Here is a 14959-nt window from a genome sequence, read left to right on the forward strand (position 1 = left end):
TGGCGAGATGCCTGACAGCATGAGTGAGGGCTTGATCTACCTAATTCCCAAGGAGGGAGGCTCCTTGGATGAGATTCGACAGTGGCGACCCATTACCACCCTCAACTCATCCTACAAAATTCTAGCAAAAGCTCTGAGCTTGAGGATCCAGCCACTACTAGAGAGTATTATACATGGGACCCAGACAGGTTTGGCAAGGAGCGTAGTACCCTTGACAACAACTTCACTTTTTGGGAGGTGTCTGCCCTCGCGCGTCTCCGAGGAGAGGATTTGATGATGCTCCTTCTCAATTTTGAGAAGGCCAATGACAGAGTTGACTGGGACTTCCTAGAGGGCACTCTACGCAAGATGGTTTTCACAGATGCTTGGATGAGAGGTATGTCAGCTCTATAGGCGTGCACACAGTCAGGTGCTCTTGGCAGGGGGAAGAGGGGAGCGCTTCTTGCTCACGCGTTCAGTCAGACAAGGTTGCCCTCTTGCCCCCTTCCTCTTTCTGTTCTATGTTGGGGTAATGAGCAGATTTTTGACTTCTCAACACGCTGATCTGCGTGGTCTTGAGCTCCCTATTAGGGCAGATGAGCTTCTTGACGCTGAGTTTACCGACGACTCAGCCTTGTACTTGGAGGGCCATGGAGGGCCAAGAGGCCCATGTGCACAGGTGTCAGCAGGCTCTTGAGGTGTTCTATTGTGCATCAGGCGCACTGATCAACTAGAGGGAGATAGTTGCTTTCTAGGTTGGCAATGCTCCTACACCTGATTGGTCACCAGGGGAGGGTTTCAGATGGATTCCCCCAAGGACTGCAGTTTGCTACTTGGGTTGTCAGGTTGGCCTGGACTTGTCCCCTAAGCAGCAGACTGCTACCCTCCTCCTGTCCATCAGGAGAAGTTGCTACATTGGAGTTAGGCACAGCTCTCTTTGGCAGACAGAGTTGCAGTGACCAACCAGGTGTTCTTGGCTATTATGTGGTACATCACACCTTGCTCGATCTTCTCGATCTCTCAAGTCTAGGCTATGTCGACGATGACGACGATGATGACGAAGTCGACCTAAGGGCTGAAATCTGCAATCTTTCTACTGTGTCCAAAAACGCTATGGGCTGAAATCTGCAAATCTTCTATCTGCTGAATTCTGACTCTATGTCGGTGACGATGTCGATGGCGATGATGTGATGACGACGCGCTGAAAACACAGATGCTGAAATCTGTGTTTTCCGGGCTGAAACTGTAAACCTTGCGGAAACTGACCATACGGCGAGGAACTGTTGCGGGAAGGTGAGATTTGCGAGGTTCGGGACTTGATCTGCGGGTACTAACTGCTGAAAACTGAAAACGCTGATGTTCCTTGACTTTCCGTCGCGGTAAAGGTGCAAAACGCCGGGGCTGATCTGCAACCAAAAACGCTAGGGCTGAATTTTGGTCCTTCTGTCGTCGGGATTCTGCAAATGCAAAAACGCGAGGCTGATCTGCTGTGTCTGGCTGTCGCCGGGTTGGTCTGCAATGCAAAACGCTAGGGCTGATCTGCAATGGAGAAAACGCTAGGTTGTCCTTGGCTGAACGCTAAGTCTCCTGCCGGGGAGGGTTTTGCGGAGAAGTTGCCTGTTGAGCATGGAGCTCCTGCTGCCTCTTCTGCCATTGAGTGCTAACTTGGGTTTGCTTATATATTTTCTTAGCAAAATTGCCCTACCTACTTTTGTTGGGAAGTCACTTAAATAATAAGTGGAAAATGTCAAAAATAGGGAAAATAGGCTAAAATCACTAGAAAAATCCCCTAACTGATTCTAATGGATTCTGATGGGATTACTGATGATCATGCTGTGTGAAACCAGAGGATATGCATCTATGCTAAGTGACTGGGCATGCACGGTCTACGAATAGACTCACAAAAAGTGCCAGATCACTTCTAATCTAGACTGACTGGACTGACTGAACCCTGATCATGTTGTAGCTTGTCCACGGACACATAGGGTTGGATGTGTCACGTGACAAGATGTGCATGTGATGACCGCGCCTTGAGCTTGTCTTGGAAGTCGGCCCAACTGAAAGAAAGGGGCACGCCGACCTCGGCTCTCTCTAGGTGCGCAGCCAATTGCTCCTCTTGACATGCTTAATACCAATTAATGGCATCACCAGCAAGATACATGGTTGCCGTCAAAACTTTGCTATTCCCTTTCTTGTCGCAAAATAAGCATTAAATTGATGCAACCAAGAATGAATAACATTAGCATCCATCTTACCATCATACTTACTGAATGTCAATTTCTCGGTGGCGGGGTTGTTGGAGTCCGAATCGCGGCTTGCGCCACTTGATGAACCACCAACATCTTTGGCCGGCTCGGGTTTCGAAGTGAGTACCTGTAGGACCAACTCTTGCATGCGTTGGTCTCTCTGTGCTTCACGCTCTAACTCCAAGGCTGCTCGTCTGTCTTCGACCGCCACTCAATGGGCTTCGCGTGTTTGCTCACGCTCAAGCTCAATAGCTACCTTTCTTTCTTCGGCCGCTTAGCGCGCTTGCTCACGCTCACGCTCCAAGGCTTTCCCTTTTTTCTTCGGCCGCCAAGCGCACTTGCTCACACTCACACTCCAAGTCGGCCTTTCTTTCTGCTTTTCTTTCTTCGCGCTCGTGATCTAATTCTGCTTTTCTTTCTTCACGCTCGCGCTCCAAGGCAGCGCATTGCGCTTCTTGTTGTAACATCATGTCCATCATCGTCTTGACCAAAGCCTCCATAGGATTTGGTGCAATTCTTGGCGTAGATGGGGAGGGGGGAGGGTCAGAAAAACCTCCTGGTGGGGAAAATTCTTCTTCGCCACTTCCATGCTTATCACCTCCATGCGCAGTATCCATTCCGCTTCAAGTGAGGACCATGCACTGAAGTCTTGGGTTCTAAAGTTCACGAGGAACTTGGGTTCTTGTGGTTCTTGGGTTCTTGAGGTTCTTGAGGTTCTTCTTTAGCTTGCAATCTGTGTTAGAGAAGGATCTTCTCTTACCCGAGCTCTTCTCTTTCCCGCGGGCGCACCCCTTGGCGGCCTTGCGCTCACACCAAGGTTGCTTTTTCCCACCTCACGTCGATTAGCCGGCCGCTATGTGCACGGTCCGCTCTCAATGAGTGAAAAGAGAAACAAGGGGAGACTGGACAAGCCCTTTTTTCGTGGGTTTCCTGTCACTCTTCAAAAACACGATTAGGAATCGACACACCCAAGAGAACTTGGGTTACGTGCGACAGCAACAAGCAAAAAAAAAAAAATCTTGTGGTTCTTTCCTTGAGTGATACAGAACACTATCAAAGCTATGAACCCAATGTAAGGTGCAGCGTAAGTGAATGTTGAACTTTGCTCAGAATGAGTGCTCCGAACAGTGCTCAAGGGTTCCTTTTACTTACGGAAGGGAGAGCCTTCCGTTCCTTTAGTGAGAGAGTGCAAGTGATCACAAACAAAGTCGATAAACACTGTGAATGAAGGTACTGAGACTGAGAGATAGAGAGAGAAGAATACGACACCAGAATGTTGTCAAACCCTCCTTCGAGGCCCACTCTCTATGGCGAGAGCGGTCTACTATTGATTGCACAAATCTCTACAATGCAATGGACTGGCCGACGATGTTGACGACGATAAGACGGGCTGAAAACTGAAAACGCTAAGAGTTGAAATCTGCAAATCTTGTATCTGCTGAATTCTGACTCTATGTTGGTGACGACGGCGATGACGACAATGCGATGACGACGCGTTGAAAACGCAGATGCTGAAATCTGTGTATAGCGGGCTGAATCTGCAAACGCTAGCTGATCTGACCGCACGGCGAGGATCTGCTACAGGAAGGTGAGATCTGTGAGGTTTGGGGGCTGTAGTACGGAACCTGACTACTGAAAACTGAAAACGCTGATGCAAATCTCGGATCTGTCGTCAAGGAACTGCAAATGCTAGGGCTGATCTGCAAAAACGCTAGGGAAACTGCTGGAAATCTGCTAATGCCAGGCTGATCTGCAATGCTGAAAAACACTGGGACTGATCTGCATTTGAAAAGGGCAGGCTGGTCTTTCGTGGCTGAAAACGCTGTGTTCTCTTGTCGGTCTTGCTGAGAAGGTGCTCTTCAGATGGTATCTGTTGCCTCTTCTGCCAGAAAGTGCTAGCGCTAGGTTTCTTATATAGTGACTTACCATAATTTCCCTACCCAGTTTCCCAACAAAGTCACTTATTAATAATAAGTGAAAAATGGCTAAAATAGGGAAACTAGGTTTTGTGCACTGTAAAATGCTCCTGATGGAATCTGATGGTAATGTTGATGATCATGCTGTGTGCAACCAGAGGATATGCATCTACTCTAAGTGCCTGGACATGCACGGTTTGGAAACAGACTCACAAAAGTGCCAGAACACTTCCTAAGCTAAGCTAATTGAACCCTTGTCATGAAGTAGCTTGTCCACATGCACATAGGGTTAGATGTGCACGTGACAATATAGTGGCCTTTCGACAGCCTGTGCAGCTTGCGACCATCCTTTGGAGAGTCAGTGTCAGTGTCTGTGGGACTGCCCCATGGCACAGCAGGTTTCGCTTTGGGTTCTTCGGCTGATGCCAGCTCTTTCCCCAGCGTGATAGTACAGTTGGGGTGCTGCTACTTGGTCCACCCTCACGGGCCCTACGCTCCAGTTTGAGCTATCTTCCACCAACAGGATGATAGTGATCCACGAGGGTCGACCTACACTTCAACCTACGACAGAGCTTACCCCCCAGGAGTGGTGTAGTGAGAGAGAGATGTCGTTTGTGGCCTGACACTCTGGTTCATTTGGCGGGGCCGTTGCTTCCGCAACTTCAAGGCTCGTCGCCCTGTCCCACCGGCAAAGACTATTCGTGACTTTTGACTGGAGTTGATCCATACTCTCAGGGGTCAGTTCGAGAGACTTCAGGGCAGTTCTAACCGTATTCGAGAGCACAAAGAGGCTTTCCTGCGACTCTGGCGACGAAGGCCCTTCTACCATGGTCCAGAATGTGCCCAGATGGCACTATCCGCCACATGTGTGGCTCTTTCCTCCTTCCATTTTGTAATTTAGCCTCAGACTTAAGAGTTGGATCAAATGGATGTAATAATGCTTTTCCTCGTGGTGACTTGGATGAGGAGTTGTACATGGAAAGCCAGAAGGTTTTGTCATTCCAAGAAAAGAGCATTTGGTATGCAGACTAAGACGTAGCTTGTATGGGCTAAAACAAGCCCCAAGACACTACAAAAAGTTTGACACCTTTATGCTCAACCATGGATTTAAACGCAGTCATTTTGATCACTACTTGTACATGAAAAAGGTTGATGATGGAAGCCTTATTGTGCTAGTCTTATATGTGGATGATATGCTGATTGCAGGAAAGCATAAGAGTACCGTCAATGCTCTTAAACAGCAGTTGAATTCAGCCTTCTCGACGAAAGACTTGGGGGCAACTGAACACATTTTGGGCATGCGGATTAGAAGGAATAGAGAGAAACGCTTGTTATTTCTCTCTCAAGACAAGTACATTGACAAAGTACTTGAAAGGTTTAATATGGTTGATGCTAAGCCTCTTGGTGTGCCTTTATCGCCACATACAAAGCTTAGCAAAGCTGATTGCCCAAAAGATGATGTAGTTGCAAAGTCTATGAAGGAGATACCTTATGCATTACCTTGTGGATCTTTGATGTATGCCATGATTGCCACATGACCTATGACATTACTCATGCAGTGGGAGTTGTCAGTAGATTTATATCTAATCCTGGCAAACCACATTGGGAAGCAGTGAAATGTATTTTTCGGTACTTAAAAGGTACATAGGAGAAATGTATATGCTATGGAAAACGACGCCTTTCTACCCGTTCATTCTGTAACTTGAAAATACTCTCAACCTCAGGGCTGCCACGTCTTTCTACTTACAACATCGCTTAAGGATACAAGAGAGAAACTAGGGAAGGTAAAGCTCAGACAAAAGGGGCAGCCTTTGACCGTTGTGCACCCACTGAGACCAATACATCCCCCTGCCAGCCATCGCTATTTTCCTACAGTAAAATGGCTATGTAAGAATCTTTCTACTTTAAATTCTGCTCCCTATAGTCCTATCAGTGTCAATGTGCTATTGACACCCCTGTTATGTCACATTTATCTGACCAGCTGTCAACCTTTTGAGATCCTAGATGCATGATGATACATAAAAAAAGTCAAAGTACTGAAAATTGAATGTACAATATATAACTCACCTCGGCGCTCTTTAGAGCCACGAGGAACTTCCGGAGTGAGCAGCCATTGGGGATCAAGCTTCTCAATCCCTTTGACCTGAACAACAAGGCTCTCCAGCAGAAGGAATTCAGCGGGTGAAAGCAAGGGGAGTTCCTTATCGCAAGATACTTCAATAGTGGCAAGCAGGGTATCACCAGGCCTGTATGCAGGCTTATCAGTGCTCAATTTAACAGAAGGAGGTTGAAGAGACGACTCCTCGAGACCTTTCAAGAGAGCTCCTGCCTGCTGCCTCTCCCTCTTCAGGAAGGGAAAGACCTCAGGTATGCTTGCCAACATGCTGCTCTATCTGGGATCAACCCCCATCCTGCTAAGGAAATTTTGTGAGGATCCACGATGCGTGGAAATCAGACTCTAGAACTCGTTCAATATGGGCTGGAGATCCACATTAGACAACGCATGATCTGTACACGCAGATCCACAAGCGTTAACGGCGAGCTTTAATACCAGCCCAATGGGAAGGATCCCCCTCCTCAAACTCAACGAAGAAGAGCCACAAAGCCAACCATGCATATTCTGCTCGCCTTTGACCTAAGAGCAAGAGAATTCATTGCTGGTGCTATGCCACAAGAACACTGCTGCTGTCTCTCTGCACATTTTGATGATCGTCTCCTGTAGGCTAGCTGACATGCAACTTTCGAAGAGGACACACTCTCTCGCTCTCAGGTTGGGTAGTCCACAACAAAAGTGTGAGCAATTTTCCAAGATTTCACAATATGGTCAGTAGAATGTGATCAATCCGTTGTATTCAATACTAGCACAAAAGGCATTGTAGTAGAACTTTAAGGCTAGACCTTCACACTTAGGACACTACCCTTAAGAGCCACTTCACTTGAGGCTTTGGTTTGCAACTAGTTGCGAACAATTTTAAGTCCAATGAAGATTTCCTGGCAAAAAATGCGCAATTGGTGGCGAACCAGCTGCGAGGCTGCTCCTAGTCTTGGAGGTGGAGCAAGCTTGCAACCGCAGAAAACAACGAGACTGTGTTTTGGCATGACGCTCTATTTTCCACGTTTGCACAGGAAAAAATACTCTTAATCTCAACGGCTACACTTCATGTGAGCATAAATATTGTGATTGTCGATTGCGCACAAGTGCGCAACCTTCAGACCATGTGAACTGGCTCTCAGTAGTCATGCTAGATTGCCCTTATCATGGCAATTTATTTATATTTAACTTAAAGATAAAGTATGTCTAGGGGTTCTAGGTCTTCATCCCCTTATAATTATTATGTTACATGGTAAAAGTACTAGTATAAGTATGTCGAAATGGATCGACTAGATCTTGCGTTATGCTTGAAGATTTTTGGCATTTGAGAATGTGAATTGAAGCTTGAGAGCGATTCTTCCAAGAAGAAAAGATACCAGTGTAGGTGATGCTTTGATAAGGAAGCATGACAATGACAAAAATTGTGTTAACAAATATTATGCTCATATGCAAACATCTACTCTATGCAAGGTTGTCCTGTGTGGGTTGATCCCTCTTTATGAGAGTCTCTCCTTAACACAGTGATAATGCACCTCAATGTGTTTTCTACGAGCATGAAAAATTGGGTTCCTCGCAATTGAAAATGCGCTCTGACAGTCAGTGTAGATGATGTTGGTAGTGTCCTGTCCAACAGTGAAATCATCCATAAGGCATGTGAGCCATACACACGCAACCATATTTGTGAAGGCTAGCATGTACTCAACCTCACAAGTGGAAGTGTCCATAGTATCTCGCTGCTTGCTCAACCATAATATGCATCAATTGCCGAGCATGATACAAAAACCTCTTGTGGGCACTCATGTGTCGTAACAACTAGCCCAATTTGAGTTCAAAAAAGCATTCAAATCTAGCGGCAACGACCCTCCCTTAGGATAAAACAACCCAAGATGTAAAGTGCCACTTAAGTAGCGAAAGATCCTTTTAACAATGTGCAAATGCTTAGACCCTTGGCTATGCATAAATATGTTGACCTATGAGATTGCAAATTGAATATCCCACCTCGGTTTGTAGTCCTCAAGTTCAAACTTACATAGTAATGTCTCTATGTATCTTGCTTGACACGAAGCAATACCTCCATCACACTGCTTAAATCGTATGCCCAAGTAACGATGCAAAAGCCCCAAGTCTGTTATCTTGAAAGTGGAATTGAATTCAACCTTAAATATAGCAATGTGTGTCTCATTGAGACTAGTAATCTCAACATATCATCTACATACAAAATGACAATGAGATATACATCACCCTCATGTTTGATGTACAAAGTGCTTTAGTTGGACTATTATGAAAGCCTTGTTTAACCAAATGAGTGTCATATCTCTCATACCAAGTACGTGGAGACTATTTCAACCCATATAAAGCTTTCTTGCATTTGCATACTTTCTTTTCTTGTCATTTCTTGACAAAACCGCGAGGCTACATCACATATACTTCCTCAAATATATCACCATTCAAGAAATCAGTACACTCCGTCCAAAGTAAGATGCCAATGCACATAGAAAATGAACAGTAGTCATACAACAAGAGGGAGCAAAAGTTTCTTCATAGTCGATGTCTTTCTATCGTGAATAACCTTTTGCAATGAGTCTAGCCTTGTAGCAATCAATCTCACCATCCAGATTACTCTTCAACTTGTAGACCCACTTCGTACCAATGGCCTTTTTTCTAGGAGGCAAATCACATAAAGTCCATGTTTCATTTTCTGCTATAAGTGGATCATATTTTGATTGCATTGCAACCATCCATTTTTTTGAATTCTATGATTCCTCGACAAGTATGACTAGACATAGGTGCATCCAATTTATTATCATGTAAAGTATGCACCAGCCATTTTGGCATACTCCTAGTCTCTTCATTCTCAGCCCTTTCCATAGTAAGTACATCATGTACATCTGCATCAGACCCCCAAAGGCATGATGCCTTTTACTTGTTGCAAAATATTGCATGACCGGCATGTTTGCCATATATGTATACCATATGTGGTGCCTTAATGAAGTTGAGGGACCGGTCGACCACCAAGGGATTGGCCGCCCAAGGGAATGGCCAAAAGGCCGCCCAAGGTCATTGCCTAAGGAGGGTGGCCACCCAATAAAAGAGATTTGAATGTGAAAGAAAGGAGGAAGAAAAGGAGATGGCGGGCAGAGCAACGCGTGGGCAGTGACGATGAGGAAGATGGCATCACGCTGAGCACTGTGCTGCTCAGGCGAGCTCGCCGCACAAAGAAAAATTGCGCAGAATCTCCTCGCGCAACTGTTCGGACCCGCTCTCGCCGTCTTTCAAGCGGCTCGGTCCGATGACTGCCATGTCATTGAGTTCCTTCCCACCTAGCAACGACGGCGCCGTCGTTGCTTAGGGGGAAGTGAGGGCTATTATTAGAAGGCATGAGGGGGAGATTATTACATGCGAAAAAAGAGGGCAAGGAGAAGAAGAACGTAAGCAAAGGCAAGAAGAGCAGGCAAGAGGGTTACGAGGGGGGAAGGCTCAGGAAAAACAAAGCTCCCTCTCTCTCGCTCTCATGCTCGGCAAGCAAAAGCTCTCTCTCTGTCTCTCCCCCTCTCATCCTCGACTAACAAAGGAGGAAGGGAGAAGAAGGGGTTTGGAGGGAGCTCGATAAGACAAAGGAAGCAGGAGGAGCTTGCACAAGGGCGTTCTCTCTCTCTCTCTCTCTCTCTCTCTCTCTCTCTCTCTCTCTCTCTCTCTCTCTCTCTCTCTCTCTCTCTCTCTCTCTCTCTCTCTCTCTCTCTCTCTCTCTCTCTCTCTCTCTCTCTCTCGCTTGAACAAAGGGCTCGTTCTTTCTCTCGGCCATAAGCAGGAAGCAGGTTGGAAAAGAAGAAGGAGGAGAGGAGGCCAAGCTAGAGGAAGGAATCACGAGCTCTCTCTCTCTGAGCTTGGTCGAAGCAAGCAAAGCAAGGGCGAGCTTGGTCAAAGCAAGCAAAACAAGGGAGTAAGCTTAAAGCAAGCAAGTTGAGAAGTTGGAGAGGGCATGAAGCATTAGGAGGAGCTCGGCAACATAAGGTGAGCAAGAAAAGAAGGGGATCCAGGGACTTGAAGGGAAGAATGAAGTCCAAAGGGCAAAGGCAAGAAGAGAGTTGGAGCTCGGCAAGGAAAGCTGACTTAAAGCTTGAAAAATCTAACGGAACTTGAAGCAGATAATTCAAAGACAGTTTAAAGCGGCAGAGGAAAAATTCCATCACCATCATCCGTTAGAGATTGAATTAGCATTTTATTAAGTCCGGTGTCATTAACGGCCAGATTAATCCTGTAAACGGGAGCGTAAACTCCTAGTAAGCAGCTGATCCAAGTAACGATGTTGTTAACAGCCCGCCTTGGCGTAAGGACTAAGTTGTATTCAAGCGTTAATCAATTAATTGATGATTACGGTGATTTCCAAATTCAGTTACATCTGTTGTTCTTGTTCTCTCTCTTTCACACCTCCCACAGCCAGAGGCCCGGCACCTGCCCGGCTCACGTAGCGAACACATATCCCCCGACAACGATTTACATTCAATGTGCTTTCTGTTGGACTATTATGAAAGCTTTGTTTGACCAAATGAGTGTCAAGTTTCTCATACCAAGCACGAGGAGATTGCTTCAACCCATGCAAAGCCTTTTCACATCTGCACAATTTGTCCTCTTGTCCTTTCTTGACAAAACCGCGAGGTTGCGTTACATAAACTTCCTCAAATATGTCACCATTCAAGAAAGCAGTAACAATGTCTGATTGATGTACCAACCAAAATGAGCTGCCAATGCACATATAAAACGCACAGTAGTCATACGACAAGTGGGAGCAAAATTCTCTTAATACTCTATGCCACAAGAGGTGTTCCCATTGGCAGATGCCACTTAACCCGGGCTTGGATACCTAACTGGAAACCTAACATTATCATCCAATTTTCTGCGTTGTGTTTGTGGCACCAAAGCATATGCCAAACAACCAAAAACACGCATGTGCTCAATAGAAGGCTTTCTATCATGCCATGCTTCATATGGAGTAATAGACTGCAAAGCTTTCGTAGGATACCTGTTTAGTACATAAGTGGCACACATGATGGCCTCAAGCCAAAAAGAATGCGGCAAAGCTTGACTTTTGACCATACATCGTGCCATTTCCGTAAGTGACCTGTTTTTCCTCTTAGCAACACCATTTTGCTGAGGTGTATAAGGCACTGTACATTGGTGTTTTATTCCACGACTAGCATTGAATTCATGAGACAATCGGAACGGAGGGTGCCCATAGTACATTTCGAGACATTTTCAGTCATAGCTAGAAATTGTTTGAAGCACATAAAAACTTCGAACTTCGCTTTAAGCGGAAATACCCATGATGCCTTGAGTAATCATCAATGAAAGTCACGAAGTAAAGGTAATTGCCCAAGGATGGAGCTTGCATGGGCCCACAAACATCACTATGCACAAGTTGCAACCTGCATGTGGCCCGAACTGAACCATCCTTTGGAAACTTAGAATGCTGCATCTTACCCAAAATACAGCCTTTACAAACATGTTTGACAGGTGCTTCAAGAGGCAGTAAAGAAGCAACCATATCAGATTTCTGCAAACGCAACAAACTGGCAAAATTCAGATGACCAAAACGTGCATGCCAAAGTTTTGCATCTGAAATAGCCCTTGAATCTGCAACAACATTTGCAAAATTTTTTCCACACTTGTCATACAAAGTGAGCTTATACAGCCCACGGCACAAAAGGCCAGATGCAACAATTTCATCACCAAAACTGAGATCATGAACTGTACATCTATCATCCACAAATTTGACTACAGTTCCAAGTCTAGCAAGTGCGGATACAGACAAGAGATTCTTCTTGATCCCATGTACATAAAGTGCAACAACAACTATGAAAGAACTACCATTTGCAACAGTAAGCACAATCTTTCCAACTCCCTGAACCGGATAAGAGGCATTGTTGGCACAAGTGACTGAATTCCCATGAGGGATAGACTCGAGAGAGGTGAACAATTCACTATGTGAGGTAATGTGCTTTGTAGCACCACTGTCGAAATACCACACATGTGAATCTGTAGCAACTGACAAGCATGCATCATGGACAGCAGGATTGTAAGTGCACTCTGTGCTAAAAGCCCATTCTGCATCAACATTAGCAACACAGTCTCCTTTCACAGAAGACTCAACAATGGTTGCATTTGTGGTGGAACCAACATTTGCAGTGGAACCACCCTCTTTCTTCTTAGCCTCTTTGGCCTTCAACTTAGGACATTACTTGATCAAGTGATCATTAGCTTTACAATAATGGCAACGCATTTTCTTTTTGCCCTTATCACCAGAGTTTCCAGCCGAATTGCTGCCAGCAGAAGCATTAGGAAGATAATTTTTGCCACTCGCAGTAGAACCATAAGAAGTGGCTGCATTGCTGTTACCACCCTTTCTTTGAGAAGCAATAAAAGCCCGTTCAATTGCACGCTGCCTAGTCCTGTTTTTTCTGGAAAGTGACTCTTGCAACAACAATGTGCATAATGCATCAAACTTGACAACTTTGGGATATCCTTGGGTCATAAGTCTCCAAGTACTAGCAAAAGTCTGGTATGAATCTGGTAAGACATCAAGAATAGTCTGCATAAGGGAACTATATGACTTCACCTACAGAAATAAGCTGCTCATTAATATCCTTGACACTAGCAAGGAAAGTGTCCATGTCATCTTCCTCATGCATAATCTTCGACTCCAACTCTTTACGCAGCAAAGCAACTTTAGTCTCATTGCGACTTGCATAAAGACCAACCAAAATATCCCAAGACTGTTTTGCAGATTTTATTGAACGGATGTGAGGAACAATGGTGCGCTTCACAAACAATGCAATCAATGCATGAGCCTGCGCATCCTTTACATCCCAACGAGCTTGTTCTGCCGTAGGCAAAACAACTCTAATAGCATCAATCCTTGCAGCAAGACCTGCAACATCCTCAACATCGCCTGCATCCTTAGAACCAGGATGTACATCAATGCCATTCACAATATTCTAGACGCCCTTTGACACAAGAACGTGTTGCATCATATAAGCCCACATAGGGTAATTGTCCCCATCCAACCTGTCCTCAACATCAAACATCTTGAAGACATCTGTGTTGTTGTTAGCCATGGTAAATGATGCACCTGATGTGAAAACTGCCCGAAAATAAGAGAAATGGAGCGAGAACAACACGTGTATATAGCACAAACCGTAGAGTATTGTAAGGCACCTGTTATGCAAAAAACGGCACTGACAAAAATTCAGCACAAAATGACGAAATTGCCGGTGCAGACCTGCCTGTAGTGGAAACAGAGGCCGAAATGAGCCCGAATCAAAAATCTGAGCAGACTGAGCTCATCGAGCTTTCCCAAAATATTGGTCAACGTGCGAACAATCGCCAAACCTCACTGTAATCGGAGAAAGTGAGCAGGCCTGTGTTGGAGCAGCGGGCAACTAAGCCCAGGAGGACGTAACCTGCTTTGATACCAATTGTTGGAATTAGGATTGCAGAGAAAGGAACACAGCTTGGAGAAGATGAAGGAAGCTCAAGGTACACATCAGAGAGTGTGTTACTTAGTGTGCAATAGAAAAATAGATAGCCCTAGAGTGATGGGCGTATATACAATGCATGGGGGAAAAAACGTCCTAAAGAGGGAAAAAATGCCCCGGCGGTCCTAGTGTGTTCACGCACATCACTACCACATGTATATGGTAACAAAACAAAGTAGAATTAACATGTTCTATATAGCATTACCCAAAAAGGATTGTAAGAGACCTGTTCTATGGAAAATTGTGTTGACATAAATTCTACACAAAAGGACAAAATTGCTTGCACAGTATTGTCTTCAGTGGAAACCAAGTCCGAAATGAGCCCGCATGAAAAATCCAAGCTCACTGAGATCTACGAGCGTACCCAAAGTATTAGTCAACCTATTGATGCTCTCCATCGAAGAACTTCAGCAAAGGACTGTTGGTGGACAGTATCGAGAGGGCGTGACATGTTTCGATACAATGTTGGAATTAGGGTTGCAAGAATGCACACATAGCTTGGAGAAAACGAAGAGGAACAAGGCACACAAAAGAGAAGTGTGTTGCTTAATAGTGTGAAATATAAAGATAAGTCAGCCCTAGAGTGATCTCCTAGTGAGGGAAAAAGTACCTCGGTGATCCTAAGTGTATTCACTACATATATGGTAACACACATCACTACCACAAATCCTAAGTGTATTCACACACATCACTACCACATATATGGTAACACCTTCATGATTTGTACTTTAGTTTTGAGCATCCTCATTGAACATGGAAGCTTTGGTTGTCTTGTATGACAATAATGAAAATTGTGTTCTTATCAAGAGATTTTGCAAGTTGCTTGACCAATTTTATTGGATTCACTAGACTTAATGGATTTTGTAGTTTGGTATTAGACTACTTTCTTCTTTCAAGTCATTTTGATCCAATTGGGTGGGTGACATAGTGGCGACCTATATTGTAACATTTAATGCACTAGTAACTTGTGTGTAGCGGAAAATGATAACATAGTGAGTATTTCATTAAGAACAAGTTCCTAATGAGCATATAGAGAGTACTTAATGTGAGAAACCAACATAGCAATTTACACCTAGCTAGTTTGGCATAGACAATACTTGAAAAGAGAGAGAAATAGAACAATTGACAACAGTTGAGAACCGGATTTACATGGAGCTGGTCCCCCCTCCCAAAACGGCTTTGTATTGTAACTTC

At 44.9% G+C, this 14959-nt stretch overlaps 1 protein-coding gene across 3 annotated transcripts in view; it reads right to left on the reverse strand.

The window, feature by feature from the left end:
• Positions 1-6967, reverse strand: part of LOC147427482 (immunoglobulin) — an 86689-nt gene extending 79722 nt beyond the window's left edge. Inside the window, exon 1 of one of the 3 annotated variants that reach the window (XM_086497710.1) lies at positions 6209-6967. In XM_086497710.1, coding sequence (XP_086353836.1) covers positions 6209-6524 — 316 coding nt within the window. In that variant the 5' untranslated portion in view covers positions 6525-6967. The remainder of the gene's footprint in view (positions 1-6208) is intronic. The other 2 variants (XM_086497711.1, XM_086497712.1) reach the window with 2 other exon arrangements.
• Between the last annotated feature and the right edge of the window lie 7992 nt (positions 6968-14959).

This window comes from Adiantum capillus-veneris, chromosome 23, assembly GCF_014529385.1.
Source record: "Adiantum capillus-veneris isolate H3 chromosome 23, ASM1452938v2, whole genome shotgun sequence".
NCBI classification, from domain to species: Eukaryota; Viridiplantae; Streptophyta; class Polypodiopsida; order Polypodiales; family Pteridaceae; genus Adiantum; species Adiantum capillus-veneris.